At 47.6% G+C, this 16,901-nt stretch overlaps 1 protein-coding gene across 4 annotated transcripts in view; it reads left to right on the top strand.

Annotated features, from left to right (window-relative positions):
• STRA8 (stimulated by retinoic acid 8) overlaps positions 1 to 16,901 on the top strand; it is a 19,418-nt gene extending 2,517 nt beyond the window's left edge. For 3 of the 4 annotated variants that reach the window (XM_064155026.1, XM_064155027.1, XM_064155028.1), the window contains 7 exons: positions 497 to 572; positions 2,386 to 2,470; positions 2,873 to 3,025; positions 7,509 to 7,791; positions 9,601 to 9,677; positions 12,348 to 12,459; positions 16,105 to 16,901. In XM_064155026.1, coding sequence (XP_064011096.1) covers positions 497 to 572; positions 2,386 to 2,470; positions 2,873 to 3,025; positions 7,509 to 7,791; positions 9,601 to 9,677; positions 12,348 to 12,459; positions 16,105 to 16,179 — 861 coding nt within the window. In that variant the 3' untranslated portion in view covers positions 16,180 to 16,901. Of the gene's footprint in view, positions 1 to 213; positions 236 to 496; positions 573 to 2,385; positions 2,471 to 2,872; positions 3,026 to 7,508; positions 7,792 to 9,600; positions 9,678 to 12,347; positions 12,460 to 16,104 lie in introns of those variants that run through there. The other variant, XM_064155029.1, reaches the window with a different exon arrangement.

Below are 16,901 nucleotides of genomic sequence, written 5' to 3'. Positions count from 1 at the left end.
TTGCTGTAAATGATGTGCAGCCTGGGCTTATTTCAGTTTCCATCAGTGTAGCTGAGAGCAGAACATGGCAAAGGCTTCTCCTAACAAAATCCTCATGGGAAGTGATTAGTAAAGTCTTATGCCTAAAGTTGGTAGACATCCAAGGAGAACTTGCCCACATGATGTTTCTGAACATGCTCCAAGAAGAGAACAATCCAAACAAGATCATTTGCTGATGAAATAAGATCAGAATTAGGTAGGAAATGTCTATGTGACTGGGTGTTATGTGTGTGCATTGCACAATATAGACTCAAATACTTAGAGTCTGTGTTTAAATTCCCTCTGGTATTAGTTCTTCCCCTTTTTTAATATGGATAAGGGTGGCTGGTGAAACAACACAGTTGTTTTCACAGAGACATCTGATAGCTGATGGAAAAGTGAAGATAACCAAGGCATGTTAAAACATGAATCCAGCCAGGGCAGAGAGCAATCAGTTCTGATTTCTTCTTCTCTTTAGTATCAGGTCTTGCGTAAGGCTAAGAAAGCTATCCAGAAGCTGGAGCAAACCTTGGCTTCAGTGCTGGAGATGAAAGGTAACTATGCAAGCACTTGACTTAGAGTGCCTGGGCTTGGGTTTTGGTTATTTGTCAAGCACATAGGTGTGTGGCTGAACCCACTGAAGCGTTAGAGCCAACTGTGACTTTAGTTGTAGCAGTAAGCTAGGGATGGCAGAAAGTCTTGTCAAGCCCCTAAGCACCACATCTGAGAAATAACCCCTCCCCAGCATGGGTGAGGGAAGGAAACCAGTAACTCCTGCCCCATGGCAGCAGGCAGTTGGGGGACACAGTGCCTTTGTCACCCTGCTGCTCTTCAGCCCCCGCAGGCATGGGTCTCCACACTGCATGCTTGGGCTCCCACGGAGAGGCTGCAGGACCATGTGTGCTCCTCCTGGGCACAGCAGTGTGGCATAGTGCAAGTCACAGCCATTGAAAGCACGACCAGAGCTTAAACTTCATCTGGCTCTGAGGTAAAGAAGAGGGGCAGAGGAGCTGTTGAGGATTTCCTAGTATAGGAGGTGGAAGCCTCTAATTAAGAATTTACTCTGATGAAGATGGGTAACAGGGGTGCTGCAGTTTTGTTCTCTTTCAGCTTGGCAGGTTGTCTTCGTGTACATCATGCAGCACACTGGTCTAAGGATGTGCTGTCAGCAGTAGATGCAGCTCCCACTGTGGAGTTTCACACCCTTGCCAGAATGCTTTCTGTTGACTTGATATTGGCCACTGACTCCAAATAGGACTGGGGGTCGATGGGTTAGAGACTTGGTCATATTTTTATGTCCCTTTGAGTGTCCAAATTACTGTCAGCTTGAAATAACTTTGCTGTTCATGCAGCTTGCTCCTCCGGTGATTTGGGATTTTTTTATCAATTAAAATTCCCTGTGCTTAAAATGAGCAACCTCCTCTGAACCCACATCCTTGGATTACCTGTAAAAGACAGTCAAAGGCAGAGGGAATATTTTGATAGAGCAAAATTGAAGGGATCAAAGGCAGTGAGGCTGGTTGAGGAGAGTTTGGAGGAGCACTTCCCCTTACATTTACTTGCGTGTGTGCACAATTCTCACTGTGCTTGGGAGTCACGAGTTGATTGTGGGGTTGGTAAGGATTTTTACATCAATTCTGCTCACTTCATGGCAACCACAAAATACTGTGTTGATTTCTGCTTGCCTGGACTTTGATTTGCTGGTTGTTTTCACTGTCAGCTCTCTCAGACCAGCATCAGGAAGAATGCATTGATTCCATGTTCATCAAGGATCATGAACTCCCCATAATGCTTGTAATAGGAGGGTCATAGAATCATAGAACTAACCAGGTTGGGAAAGACTTTCAAGATCATTGAATCCAACCCAGCATCTTCTAATTAACTAGCCCATGGCACTGAGTGCCTCCTCCAGTCTCCTTTTAAACACCTCCAGTGATGGTGACTCTGCCACCTCCCTGGGCAGCCCATTCCAATCATAGAATCAACCAGGTTGGAAGAGACCTCCAAGATGATCCAAGCCAACCTAGCACCCAGCCCTATCCAGTCAACCAGACCATGGCACTAAGTGCCTCATCCAGACTTTTCTTGAACACCTCCAGGGATGGTGACTCCACCACCTCCCTGGGCAGCCCATTCCAATGGCAAATCCCTCTCTCTGGCAAGAACTTCCTCTTAACATCCAGCCTAGACCTCCCCTGGCACAACTCATCAGTTTCTTCTTCTCATTTCTTCCTTTTCATTACCTAAGAAGCTGTGATTTGTGAAGAACCCATTGTTGAAATTGTAATTTTTGACTGGAGCTGAGTGTGAGAGGGAAGCCAAAAGTGCCACTGATATGACAGTAACCTTTCTGCTGACTGTTAACAGAGTCCTTCAGTCTGGAGGATGGGAACCCATCCAGCCTGGAGGAAGTCAGGGAGGAATATGTCAAGAGGCACTTCAGCAATCACAGGTAAGGGCTTGTACTAATCAAGGGAAGATGGCAATATTTTGCACTTGCTTCCATCCCAGCATCTCTGAACTTTGTCATTGTTACTGAACTTCCAAGCAGAGGCCTTGCATCGTGAGGAAAAGATGAAGGGATTTCACTGGGCCCCTTCCAGTCTTGTACAGTGCAGGAACACTCCAAACATGCTGCTGGTCTCATTTCCAGCCATCAGTGCTTAGATTTCCCTTACTTTCTATGTAGCTGATTTCCACCAAGGATTTCTGATTTGCCTGCAAAGCAGAAGGAGGAAAAGAAAGGTGACTTGTGAAGAATAGCCCTAGGCTCTGAGGAGAGCATGACAGGGGCCTTATTAATGCAGTTAAAACGTTGTTCAGGTGGCTTTGTTTTCCTGTGTGTCCTTTCCAGCGCTGCATCAGCCTGTGAAACTGTGAGCGAGAGCGACTCTGCAGCCTGGGGTGTGATTCCAGGATGGGAAAAACAAGCAGTGGAGGAGGATGGGAAGCCAGAGTTTATCCAGTCTGCAGACACAGCATGCCCAGACCTGGTAGAGTTTGAGAGGTAGGTCTGCCCCATGTTGCAGTCAGTGGTTTAGCTTGTTTGCATTAGCACCGTGCAGGCAGTCACTGCCCTTCCTGCAGCCCTACCAGAGCTGCATCTCTCTTGCGGAAGAAAGTATCCTGGCCTGTGTCAGGAACAGTGTGGGGAAGAGGGGAACCTAAGCCTTTAACACAGGTAGTGGGTGAGAGTGTGGAACACCCTTGGGGAACAGCTCCTAAGTGCCAGATGCAAGAGCTAAAAATCAAAGAGCACTTTTCTGATGTCAGTGGTCCATGTGTTGCAGTCTGAGGTTGTAATGGCAAAGTTACTCTTTTTTTCCTCAAAGTTACTGCCACCCCAAGACTGCATTATTCATCACATTCTTCCCTGCATTGTCAGACAGCAATAGGAGGTCCTTAGAGGTCATGGATGCTTTTGCAAGAGTTGAAATCCATCATTTCATTATAAAGATGTGAGAAGCAGATGAATGCCTAATCTCTCCTGTACCATTGAGTAGAGACAATGTCACCCTAAACTATTCCAGAGCTATGAATATGCAGTTCCAGGAGAACCCACAGCTGCAGCTGGCATTCTCTTCCACAACATCACCACCATCAGCAAAAACTTAGAATCATGGAGCAATGAAGGCTGGAAAAGACCTCTAAGATTCTCAAGCCCAGCCATGAACACATCACCTATTGAGCCATGTCCCAACATACCTGTTAAACCCTGTCCCAAAGTGCCATGTCTGTGTTTCTCAAGCACCTTCAGGGACAGTGACTCCACCACCTCCCTGGGCAGCCTGTTCCAATGCCTGACCACTCTTTACATTAATTTTTTTTTCTTAATATACAACCTAAACCTCCCCTGACACATTTTCAAGCCGTTTCATCCTACCCTATTGCAAGTTGTTTGGAGGAAGAGACCAACACCCACCTGGCTCCAACTTCCTTTCAGGCAGTCGTAGAGAGCAATGAGGTCTCCCCTTGGCCTCCTCTTCTTCCAGACTAAACAATCTCAGTTCTCTCAGCTGCTCCCCCTGTTTTCTAGACTCTTCACCAGCTTTGTTGCCCTTTTCTAGACGTGCTCCAGCTCTTCAATGTCCTTCTTCTAGTGAGGGGCCCAAAGGAGGACATAGTATTCGAGCTGTGGCCTCACAGTGATGAGTACAGGAGTAGGATCACTTCCCTACTGCTGGCCACACCGTTGCTGACCCAGGATGCTGCTGGTCTTCTTGGCCACCTGAGCACACTGCTGGCTCAAGTTCAGCCAGCTGTCAGCCAGCATCCCCAGCTGCTTTTCTGCCCAGCAGCTTTCCAGCCACTGTGCCTCAAGTCTGTAGCATTGCCTGGGGTTGTTGTGACCCAGTGGAGGACTCGGCGCTTTCATAGCTCCTTCTCTTCAGCTTTGAACTGGTGCTTATTTATACATTCCCTCTGGTTTCTTGCTGGCATGAGCTTGCAGCTGTGCCAGCAGATGGCACCAGCATCCTGCTACTCTTCCTGCTTTTGCTTCTGTGCAGATCAGAGGTGGCTGCGGTATGCTTTTGTTTACAAGACCTTGAGATCTGCTGAATCAAGACTTTCTGGGGGAAGTAAGCTCTGCTTCATCAAGGACTGCACAACAGAGCCGTGAACTCCTGACTTTCACCTTCTTGCCTGACAAAGCAGGCCAAGGTCTGCCATGTGTGCCTTCTGGCACTTATCCTACAGCCTTACAGAAGGTTGCAGTGGGTTCATAGCTAATTCTTCTCTAAAAAATATCACTTGCATCAGGCATAAAACAATAGAGACTCTTCAGGAGAGAAGAGAGCAGCCTTTTGGTCTAATCACATTATTTGGGCAGGACTAGAAACGTTTTGGGCTTCAGCAGACTGGGTGTTTTTCCCATGCCCAGCAGCTGGTGGGACTGGACAGTACTCTGTTCAGTGTGCAATGTGGCTCTGTCTGGGAATGAAATAGTTGAGTCATGGTTCAAGCTTAATTTCTCTAATGGAGCAGCCCAATGGCAATTCATATTCTGCTGTTTGAGGAACTCCAGATCCTTTGGAACTGGACATCAGAACCATTAGTGAGCACAATAACATTCATAGAATCAGTCAGGGTTGGAAGGGACCACAAGCATCATCTAGTTCCAACCCCCCTGCCATGCCCAGGGACACCCTACCCTAGAGCAGGCTGCCCACAGCCTCATCCAGCCTGGCCTTAAGCACCTCCAGGGATGGGGCCTCAACCACCTCCCTGGGCAACCCATTCCAGGCTCTCACCACTCTCATGGTGAAGAACTTCCTCCTCACATCCAGTCTGAATCTCCCCATCTCCAGCTTTGCTCCAGTCTCCCCAGTACTGTCACTCCCTAATAGCCTAAAAAGTCCCTCCCCAGCTTTTTTGTAGGCCCTCTTCAGATACTGGAAGGCCACAAGAAGGTCACCTGGGAGCCTCCTCTTCTCCATCCTGAACAGCTCCAACTCTTTCAGTCTGTCCTCACAGCAGAGCTGCTGCAGTCCTCTGAGCATCCTCATGGCTATTCTCTGGATACACTCCAGCACGTCCACATCCCTCTTGCAATAGGGGCTCCAGATCTGGATGCAGTACTCCAGGTGGGGTCTCAGCAGAATGCTTATTCCCCTTCCACTATTTTGTCTCCAGCAAGAGTGGCAAATATTGCAGAGTATGGAAAGTGGAGTTTATGCTTGCAAGCAGAGTTAATCTTAACATTTTCAGTACTGGTTTGCTGGAACAAACACTGAGATTTTACAAGAAGAAAAGGACTGCATTCATTTGAGTTGCTTCCTTATGCAATACTCTTCAGTTAATCAGGAAATGTGCTCATTTGGGACATTTTCCAAGGAATTGGGGTTTTTTTTTGAGCCCAAATATAGTAACAATGATTGCTGTGTATAGACCTCTTGTTTTGAACTCCTTTAATCTTGTTATGCTCATTTGAGAAGTTCTAAGGATTTACATTCATGTAAAAGGACCTCAGTGCTGCTTTCCACAGTAGGCATTATTGTCCCTGCTTCACTGTGCCACACAGTGCTAGCAGAAGTGGTCTTCTTCTGAGAAGAAGTCTTCTTCTTCTTCACCAGGTTGAAATTGTGACACTTCAGTTCATAGAGTCATAGAATGGCTTAGGTTGGAAGGGACCTTTGAGATCATAGAATGGTCCAGGCTGAAAGGGACCTCTGAACATCATCCAGTCCAACCCCCGCTGCAGTCAGCAGGGACATCCTCAACTAGATCAGGTTACCCAGATCTGGGCTGAGCCTCACCTTAAATACAGAATTGTAGAGTGGTTTAGGTTGGAAGGGACCTTAAGGATCATCCAATTCCAGCCCCCTGCCATAGGCAGGGACATCTCCCACTAGAACAGGTTGCTCAAGGCCTCATCTAACCTGGCCTTGAACACCTCCAGGGAGGGAGCATCCACAACCTCCCTGGGCAACCTGTGCCAGTGTCTCACCACCCTCACTGAAAAGAACTTCTTCCTAACATCTAGTTTAAACATCTCCAGGGATGGGGCCCCAACCACCTCCCTGGGCAACCTCTTCCATGTTCCACCACCCTTGTAGAAAAGAACCTGTTCCTAACATCCAGTCTAAACCTGCTCTTCTCTACTTTGAAGCCATTGCTCTTGTCCTGTCACTGCAGGCCTTTGTAAACAATCTCTTTCCTCCCCATCCTTCATGTAAGTCCTCTTCAGGTACTGGCAGACTGCTGTTAGGTACCCCCAGAGCTTCCTCTTCCCCAGGCTGAACAATCTCAGCTCACTCAGCCTGTCTTTGTAGCAGAGGTGCTCCAAGCCCCTGTTCATTTTCGTGGCCCTCCTCTGGACCCACTCCATCAGGTCCTGAGATCATCTACTCCAACCTTCCCACCATGGGCAGAGACATTTCTCAACTAGACTCAGCTGCTCAAGGCCTTATCCACCCTGGCCTTGAACACCTCCAGGGGTTGCATTAGAAGTTTCACTACAGTCTGCTTAGAAGTGATTTTATGGATGTGTTTCCTCACATGTGTTGCGCTCCCGTGCTTATTTAAGTCCTGGAGTAAGTCTCTTTCTATTTATGTATAGTACCTACTATGTCAGGATATGACCTCAGCCAAAGCTTTTAGGTCTAGTGCAATGCCAGTAGAAGTATAAAAAGTGAGTTAGAGTGTAAAAGCCTCAGGGTACAAAGGCAAGTAGCTCAACATTTATTAAATGCCAGAATGAGTTTTGCCTCTGCAGCAAGTACAGCCTGCAGCGCTTGGAGCTTCTATTGTGAGGCAGCCCTGCTGAGGCTGGGGCTGCAGCCTGCCTTTTGCAGATGGAATCTTGGCAGAAGAGAGTTGCTAAAGCCTTCAGAGTTGGGCAAGCTTCAGTAAGTGTGTGAAGTTTTAGAGTGGGGGGAGTGAGTGAAGTAGTTATGAGCCAGAGCTACTCCCCAGTCTCCTGCTGGTTTACAGTGGCTGGCTGCCTCGCAGCCTGCTCTGAAGAGATCCTCCCTTTCCTTTCATTCCAGATACTTGTATTTTTATAAGCACACAGTGGACCTGCTGATAGAGCATGGAATTGTTTGTGCCGAGGAGCTGCCTCTTCCTGAGGTCTCCACAGCTGTTTCCCACTTCTGGCAAGAGCTTTCTGAAGAAAGGAGAGACAGCATCTTGCAGTATTGTAGCCAGAGAGATTTCCTCATGGATCCTAAGCCTGCTTGCCCAGAGCCTGCCTGCCCTGCAGGTAGTGTGAGGGACAGCCGAGGTAACAGCGAGGAAGCCAGTGGCTCCTCAGTCTCCACACCAGAGGAAGTAAGTGCCCAGTGACACACATCTCCAAGCCTTCAGATGCTAATTGGCTCTGCAGCTTCTAATTGGAAACAGTAGCTGTAATTAAGCTTTCCCAAGCCCACTTGAATACATAAGTGGAAACAATAAACAGCCTTGGAGTGGAGGTCTGCACCAAATTCTCTCTGGTGAGATACACAGGCAGCTCCAAGAGTGCAGCTCCTGCTGGTCTCCACTGACCTGTAGATTTTCTGTCCTAATTAACAGTCACATTTGCTCTGACTTGCTCCAGGGGGATGGAGCAAGAACGATACAGCTCCTGAGGTCTGCAGACTCTCCAAGGAGCACAGATGATCTATATGCAGGAGTGCCCTGCTTGCCAAGACCTGCTGTGTTTTGAGTTGGGTGGGGTGTTTTCATCAGAGGACTGGGTAGCAAAGAGAAAGCATTTGTAGAGCAGTTGCTGTGCCATGCACCTCTGCAGAGCCAAGAAGTCACTGTTAAAAAGAGATGAAATAACAGCCAACTCCTAAACTGCTCTTAGAGCACTGATTACTTAAGCTGCTAACTGCTCAAAGACCTGTGCATCATTTGATTAGCTGCAAGGGAGGCAGAGGTGTCCACCTTTGGCATATAAGTAGGTTGCTTTGTCAAGTCTTCTGGAGGCACAGAACACAGCTCATGCTGCTGACCTCCTTAGGAAGTGTCATGGGAACGTTGCATGTGCAGCACTTCTGGCACAGAAAAGGTGTGACTGCACTATGGCTGGCTGAGCTAATGAGCTGATCAGTCTGTCTTAGGGAGCATCCAAACTCCCTTGTAAGCCACTGGTTTCAGATTGGAGGGACTGGCTGAGATCTCCAGCCATAGGCAACAATCATTAGCAGCTTGAAAGGGGCATGGAACTGCTGAGTGAGTCCAGAGGAGGCTGTGAAGATGATCAGAAACTTGTAGCACCTCCTTATGGGGACAGCTTGGAAAAGAGAAGGCTTCAGGGAGACTTTATAGCCACCTTCAGCACATGAAGGGGTCTACAAGAAAGCTGGGGAGGGACTTTTACAAGGGCTTGTACTGATAGGATGAGAGGGAATGGATTGAAGCTTGAGGAGGGCAGATTCAGACTGGATACTAGGAAGAAGTTCTTTACAGTGAGGGTGGTGAGACACCGAAACAGGTTGCCCAGGGAGGTTGTGGATGCTCTCTCCCTGGAGGTCTTCAAGGCTGAATTGGATGAGGCCTTGAGCAGCCTGGGCTAGTGGAAAGTGTCCCTGCCTGTGGCTGGAGGGCTGGAACTAGATGATCTTGAAGGTCCCTTCCAACCCAGCCCATTCTATGAATCTCAATCTCTGGGCCCTCTGCAGCCTGGTCTAACAGCTTCCCACAGTCACAGGGGTTGGAAGGGACCCAAAGAGATCATCCAGTCCAACCTCCCTGCCAGAGCAGGACCATACAGTCTAGCTCAAGTCACAGAGAAACACATGTAGACAGGCCTTGGAAGTCTCCAGAGAAGGAGACTCCACAGCAATCAAGTCTCTAAAGCTCTTATACAATTAATGCTTTGTATTAATTCTTTTTGAGGTCTAATCTTAAATCTTAATTCCTAGAGGTTGAAGCACAAGCCTAAAACAATGGACCAACCTCAATGAAATAAACTAATCCTCTGCTGATTCCTGTCTCCACAGAACCCTCTTGGTTTGCTCTAGCTGTAAACACACCTGTTGCATGGAAAGAAATTACACCCTGCTTTTAAAGGCTTCATTGTTAGAAACCATACTGTAGGTAAAACTTCTGGGTGGCTGGATATGTTGACATCTGAAGTGTTTTTACTGACAGGTAAAGTTTGAAGATGCTTTTGATGTTGTTGCTGCTTTCCTTGACAGAAGCCAGACTCAGGGAATGTCTAGCCAGAGGTAAATTACAAGTTCCCTGCTTTTACTGCACAGAGTAAGTCAGCAGCCCTCTGTCAACACTCCACTGCAAGTTTTCTGTGGACTAAGGCAATAGCCTAGCTTCTTTCTTCTGTTTTTGTGCCTAATTTTTAGTGCTTGGTTAGAGTAGCAGCCTCCAGAGATTGTGCTTGCAGTAGCAGTGTCTCTTAAGGTGCAAAAGTGAGACGATTAATAGGCATTTGTGGCAGAATCAGTGAGAATCACTTCTTAAGAGCACTCAGGATAACTAGGAGCCTTCTGATCCCCTTCACCACTCTGCATAGCTTTCCAGATTACTGTTTGTCATGTTTTCCTTTCCTCTCTTTCACCTACCAGCTCCACGAGGACCAGGACAAGCCAATCATAATCTGCATTCTCATTTAATGAGACAAAAATGATCATTTTCTAACATTGTCTCCTTTACCTTTTTTCAAGTACCTTAATCACAAGGAGGACCTCCAGCTACAGTGTGGTTAACCTGAACAGTTAGCCTCAAAGAAACAGAATCTATTAAATAACAACATATCTTTCCACTGCAGGTCAGATGAATTACCTAAATGAGACCATGGCAGATCCAAAGCTGCCACTGCCTTTGATTTTTTTTTCCTTTCCCAGTAGGGTTGCTTTCCTCAAGAGGAAAATCAGATTATGACTCATCTTTTATACATTCTTGCTGCTTACTTTAGTTGGGATTGTTTCTCTCTGCTAATAATGTTTTCAATCTGCTTTTAAAAATCCAATTTTCTACTTATTTTTCCATATTTAGAGCTCTCTATCTGTCTTTCACCACCATTCCTCCTTCCACTTCCAGAAGAGAATGGATGGAAGTTAAAGTTGTTTTGGCTATTGAACAGAATATGCCTCAATACACAATAAAGCTTAATAAATACTTACCTATTAAATAACATTTATTAGGCCACAACTGCTGATGGCTTTTAAAGTAAGATTAAGTAGCCCTTAATATTGCAGTGTGTTGTCATCATGTTCACAATCTGGTTTAGGTCCCAAATTACATTAGTATTTCAGCAGTCAATGTTTATCCTGTTCTCTACCTTCCTCATCACTCTGTGCCTTGAGGTTCTGGGTAGTGGTGTGATGATAGATCTTTGTGACACACAGGCAGAAGGCAGAGCTGAGCTCTTGTAAGATCTGAGATTTGTGACAGGAAGAAGACAGGGCTAAGCTCTTGTAAGATCTGAGATTTGTGACACATAGGGAGAAGACAGAGCTGAGCTCTTGTAAGATCTGAGATTTGTGACAGGGAGAAGATAGAGCTGAGCTCTTGTAAGATCTGAGATTTGTGACAGGGAGAAGACAGGGCTGAGCTCTTGTAAGATCTGAGATTTGTGACAGGGAGAAGACAGAGCTGAGCTCTTGTAAGATCTGAGATTTGTGACATGCAGGGAGAGCACAGAGCTGAGCTCTTGTAAGATCTGAGATTTGTGACACACAGAGAGAAGACAGAGCTGAGTTCTTGTAAGATCTGAGATTTGTGACATGCAGGGAGAAGACAGAGCTGAGCTCTTGTAAGATCTGAGATTTGTGACACAGGGAGAAGACAGAGCTGAGCTCTTGTAAGATCTGAGATTTGTGACACACAGGGAGAAGACAGAGCTGAGCTCTTGTAAGATCTGAGATTTGTGACACACAGGGAGAGCACAGAGCTGAGCTCTTGTAAGATCTGAGATTTGTGACACAGGGAGAAGACAGAGCTGAGCTCTTGTAAGATCTGAGATTTGTGACACACAGGGAGAAGGCAGAGCTGAGCTCTTGTAAGATCTGAGATTTGTGACACAGGGAGAAGACAGAGCTGAGATCTTGTAAGATCTGAGATTTGTGACACAGGGAGAAGACAGAGCTGAGCTCTTGTAAGATCTGAGATTTGTGACACACAGGAGAGCACAGAGCTGAGCTCTTGTTAAGATCTGAGATTTGGAGAGCACAGAGTTGAGATCCAGAATGTTTGTTGTAGCTGTTGGCCAGACTTAACCTGTTACCTGAGTACAAATCTGCCAGTGATACCTAATATGTCATTTCACAACCTTATGGAGTGAAGCTGGAGGTGGGGAGATTCAGACTGGAGGTGAGGAGGAAGTTCTTCACCATGAGAGTGGTGAGAGCCTGGAATGGGTTGCCCAGGGAGGTGGTTGAGGCCCCATCCCTGGAGGTGTTTAAGGCCAGGCTGGATGAGGCTGTGGGCAGCCTGGTCTAGGGTAGGATGTCCCTGCCCGTGGCAGTGAGGGTGGGACTAAATGATGCTTGTGGTCCCTTCCAACCCTGACTGATTCTATGATTCTCATGTTACTGCACTCACTCAAAAACTTCATAAAAAGTCAGAGGTGTTCCTCTGAACCACCCTACCCAGCACACTACCAAATAACCATTGCTGCTCTCTGATTTAGTGATGTGATGATGGTTTCTTGTATTGCTCTTCTCTCTTCTTACATATTTTCCTTGCATTTGGTGGACAATATCTCATCAGTATGTCCACCTCTGCTTTCCCCTGCCTTGCTTGGCTGTAGTTTTTACTAAATCAGCTTGAAAAGTATTTGAATACAGTTTTTTCATAAGTCAAATGTGGCAGACAGAAGGTAGGTAAGAGGAGAAATGAGGGGACTGGAAATTAAATCAAGTCTCTGGTTCCGTTTTCAGTTCAGCATATGCAGAATGCCCTTCTGAAAATCCAGTGGATCACCACAGACTCTATCTGCAGATCACTGACTTCCTGAAGAGCCTCTTCTTTCCCAGTACACAGCTTTGCCAGGTGAGCTTTTGCTCCTTAGAGAAGGAGCAATGTTTTTGTGTTGTTGTCAGTTTACTTCTAATCACATTGTTGCAGTTAAGAACTTGGAGTTCATCGACTCAGCTGTGTCACTCCAAAAGGTCAGTAGGATTGTCTTTGTGAGAGGCAAATTGTCTGGGGTTATTTCTGCTTAAAGTAACTCAAAATGGCAAATGACTTGAGGAAATTTGGTGGTTTTCCTCGTGGAAGAGCTTGAGAGATTTGTGAGCAGGTGAAACTCACTTGGCAGTTGTCCGCTAACCCCAAGGCAGTTTCACTCTGAGCTCACAAAGGGCCCCTTCTGCTTCTCTGGGTGCTAAGTTCCCTACCCTGAGCCCTCTGCTGATAGGGTGTTTGTGTTCTTGAAAGAGCTGGTAAACAGCTGCAGAGCTGCCTGTTCACCTCAGCCTACTGTGGCAGGTTCTCTGAAACAGAAGTCAGTTTGAAGTGTTCTTCCTTCCCTCCTTGCCCTCTTGCCAAGAGAGGTGGCTCATAGTAGCCAGCAGTGTGCCCAGGTGGCCAAGAGAGCCAGTGGCATCCTGGCCTGGATCAGGAGCAGTGTGGCCAGTAGGACAAAGGAGGTTATTCTGCCCCTGTACTCTGCACTGGTCAGGCCACACCTTGAGTACTGTGTCCAGTTCTGGGCTCCTCAATTCAAGAGAGATGTTGAGGTGCTGGAAGGTGTCCAGAGAAGGGCAACAAAGCTGGTGAGGGGCCTGGAGCACAGCCCTGTGAGGAGAGGCTGAGGGAGCTGGGGGTGTGCAACCTGGAGAAGAGGGGCTCAGGGCAGAGCTCGTTGCTGTCTACCACTGCCTGAAGTGAGATTGTAGCCAGGTAGGGGTTGGTCTCTTCTGCCAGGCAACCAGCAACAGAACAAGGGGACACAGTCTCAAGTTGTGCCAGGGGAGGTCTAGGCTGGGTGTTAGGAGGAAGTTGTTGGCAGAGAGAGTGATTGGCATTGGAATGGGCTGCCCAGGGAGGTGGTGGAGTCGTCGTTCCTGGAGATGTTCAAGAAAAGCCTGGCTGAGGCACTAAGTGCCATGGTCTGGTTGATTGGGCAGGGCTGGGTGCTAGGTTGGCCTGGATGATCTTGGAGGTCTCTTCCAACCAGGTTGATTCTATGATTCCTGGCACTTGCCAGAGACACTGGTGTGTGGGTGGCTGTGTTCTCTGTACGAGAGCTCCTCCTCTGTTTATGTAAGTGAGCATGAGCTGAGCACACCTAGAAGAGAGGGAGAGGCTTAGGGAAGACACAGTGTCTTCCAGTTTTAAGGGGGTGGGTTGTGTATGTTATGCCTGGACCCATTTTGCCCTTTTGCTTGTTGCTGCCTTGTTACATGTGAGCCCAAGTCCATCTCGCAGCTCCCAGATGAAGTAAGATGAGACGAGGTAGTGTCTCTTTCAAGCTTTGAGGAGAGACGTTTGAAATTAGACTAGGAGAATGGGAGGACAGGCAGCAGAAGAAACTGAAGTGCTGCAAATTGGCAGTTGGCTGAGCTCTGTGAATCCAAAAGGAAATAAAAGGCTGCATGCTCCTCTCTTGTGCAGGAACTTTGAGTTGTCTGTGATAAGACAATGAAAAGGGAATTTGAGCAGAAATCACCCAGACTAGAGAGTGCTGATAATGTGAAGGTCACAGTCTGTTTTGGTTTAGATAACAGCAGCACAGCACACCAGAGACTCCTGCCAAGAGGGAAAAGAAAATGACTGACAAGAATTGTTTCGTTTGGGAGCAGAAACTCAGCTCCATCTCAAAGCAAACTGAAGCACTTATGGAAGTGGTTGCAGAGTGGGAATAGTGCACACATTGATGCAGGTCTAGGGAGGGTCTTCTCCCCCTCCACTCTGCCTCAGTGAGACCACACTTGGAATACTGTGTCCAGTTCTGGGCTCCCCAGTTCAAGAGAGACAGGGAACTGCTGGAGAGAGTCCACTGGAGAGCCACGAGGATGACTGGGGGACTTGAGCATCTCTCCTATGGAGAGAGACTGAGAGCCCTGGGGCTGTTTAGTCTGGTGAAGAGAAGACTGAGAGGAGATCTGATCAATGTGGTGGTGGTTGTCAAGTGGCTGGGGCCAAGCTCTTTTCACTGGCCAGCTGCAATACGCCAAGGAGCAACAGCTACAAACTGGAACATAGAAGGTTTCAACTCAACGTGAGAAGAAACTTCTTTACAGTGAGGGTGGCAGAGCCCTGGAGCAGGCTGCCCAGAGAGGTTGTGGAGTCTCCTTCTCTGGAGACTTTCCAAGGCCTGTCTGAATGTGTTCTCTGTGACCTGAGCTGGATTGTATGGCCCTGCTCTGGAAGGAGGGGTTGAACTCGATGATCAGTTTGGGTTCCTTCCAACCCCTGATAGCCTGTGAGTGCAGCTCCCCTTCAGCCTTGTCTCTCAAGGGCCCACCAGCTTAAAAAGCTTGAGAGACGGGAGAGGAGAGGACATCATTTGGGCAAGGAAAGTGAGAGCTCTTAAAAGGAAAGTGATCCAAAAATAAGAACACAGCATGCTTCATAGAATCAGACAGGTTGTAAGAGACCTCCAAGCTCATCCAGTCCAACCTAGCACCCAACCCTAGCCAATCAACTAGACCATGGCACTAAGTGCCTCATCCAGGCTTTGCTTGAACACGTCCAGGGACAGTGACTCCAGCACTTCCCTGGGCAGCCCATTCCAATGCCAATCACTCTCTGGCAACAACTTCCTCCTCACATCCAGCCTAGACCTCCCCTGGCACAACTTGAGACTGTGTCTCCTTGTTCTGTTGCTGCTTGCCTGGGAGAAGAGACCAACCCCCACCTGGCTACAGCCTCCCTTCAGGTAGTTGTATTTCTGAGCATGAGATTAGTTAAGCAATCTTGGAATTTTTGAAGAGCTGTTATCTTAAGGTCACATTGTAGGAGATGTTTAGCAGCAGGGGCAGTAAATAATTAATTTAGATTGAGGTCCAAAGGTTTTACCATATCCAAGTGAAAGTCAGTAGGGTGGTGGAGCTTTTTTTCCCCCTAGTCAGGGCTGAGCACCTTTGCATCTTCAAAGGGACACTTTCTTTTAGAAGTATGGATTTTAGATGAGTCACTTGGTAAGCAGATGGGATTGAATGTCCCTTAAGCTACACATTTTCTTTCAAACAGCACCTCTTTTTAAAAGCAGCCTTGCCCTAAAGAGCCTTGTATTGGTGCAGAAGGAATGGGCTAGCTGAACACTTTCATCTCCTAGGCATTGATTCCTCCAAAGCCACTTATCCTCCGCAAGCTACTGAAAGAAGCCCTTTTGTTGCTAAGAGAGCAGGGAAGGCTGAAGTCAGTAGGAGATAAGGGCTCAAGGAAGGTCTCACATCTTCAGAGCCTATTCTGTGGCTCACTCCCTACCTCAGTCATTAACAACCGTCTAAATTATGTAAATAGACACAGGGTGGAGCCCCGGGGCTCGAGAAAGAGATTGAATGGTTGAGCCCTTCTGCATCGGGCCCCTAAACACTTGGCAGGTGCTGGTGGTGATTCAGGGAGGCAGGAGGAGCACTCCTGGCAGGGTGGCTGATGGCCTCAGCACTTGACCCAACCCACTGGGTATTTGGAAGGCAGTCAGCTCCTGTGTTTTTTAACCCTGCTTCGCTTTGGTGGCTGTTTCAGGAGGAAGATCTCCAGTTCGATTATGTGACTGTGATGCTGAGGTGCACCGAGACCTTCGACGATGAAGATTTCTAAGCGGTGCCTCTGCTTGCTGCTGTTCCGCCCAGCGTCGCTGGGGCCAGCAGGCATGCGAGGAGGCTGCACCTCTTGCAGTGAAGCACCTCTCGGAGCAGAGTGTGGACGTGCTGTGTTACAGTGGTTCGTTCCTGTTGGCTTCCCGTTCCCTCAGCAGTGTTTCTGGATACATCAGTTGAGCAGTTAATTTATAGCTTGAGTCATTTAAAAGTTTCAGGCTTTAGACGTCTTCTGAGCTCTTCACAACTGCTTTTCTCTGTTGCTTTCTAATGTTTAACCTCACTTCAAGAGTAAACCGAGGCAAGGGGAAGAGCTGCAGAGAGATCACACCAGTGGCTGCCCTGCAGGATGCAGGTCTCAAATTGCAGCCTGCAGAGATCACAGAGTGCCCTGCACCTTGGCACTGGTAACTTCTCTGGTGCAGCTTTTCCTCTTGGCCCTGATAAGTGGAATTTTCTCACCGAGGGTGAGATGAGGCTCGACCCTCTCTTGATGAGGACAGCAGCAGTGGCCACCCACTGCCAGATCACCCAGAGAAGTGCAGGCACAGGAATACACTTTGGATTATTTACTTCTGCAAAGTGTCTAAAGCCAAGGGGTTTGCCCTGTGCTCTTCTGCCACATCTCATCCCGTGATGAGCAGTGCTACTCAGATGGGGTCTTGGAATGTAAAATGCTGTAAAGATGAATAAAATCCTTCACAGCTTGAAGCTATCATTAAA

The sequence above is a fragment of the Pogoniulus pusillus genome, chromosome 15 (genome assembly GCF_015220805.1).
Source record: "Pogoniulus pusillus isolate bPogPus1 chromosome 15, bPogPus1.pri, whole genome shotgun sequence".
Classification (NCBI taxonomy): domain Eukaryota; kingdom Metazoa; phylum Chordata; class Aves; order Piciformes; family Lybiidae; genus Pogoniulus; species Pogoniulus pusillus.
This window is presented reverse-complemented; position numbering and strand designations above follow the sequence as displayed.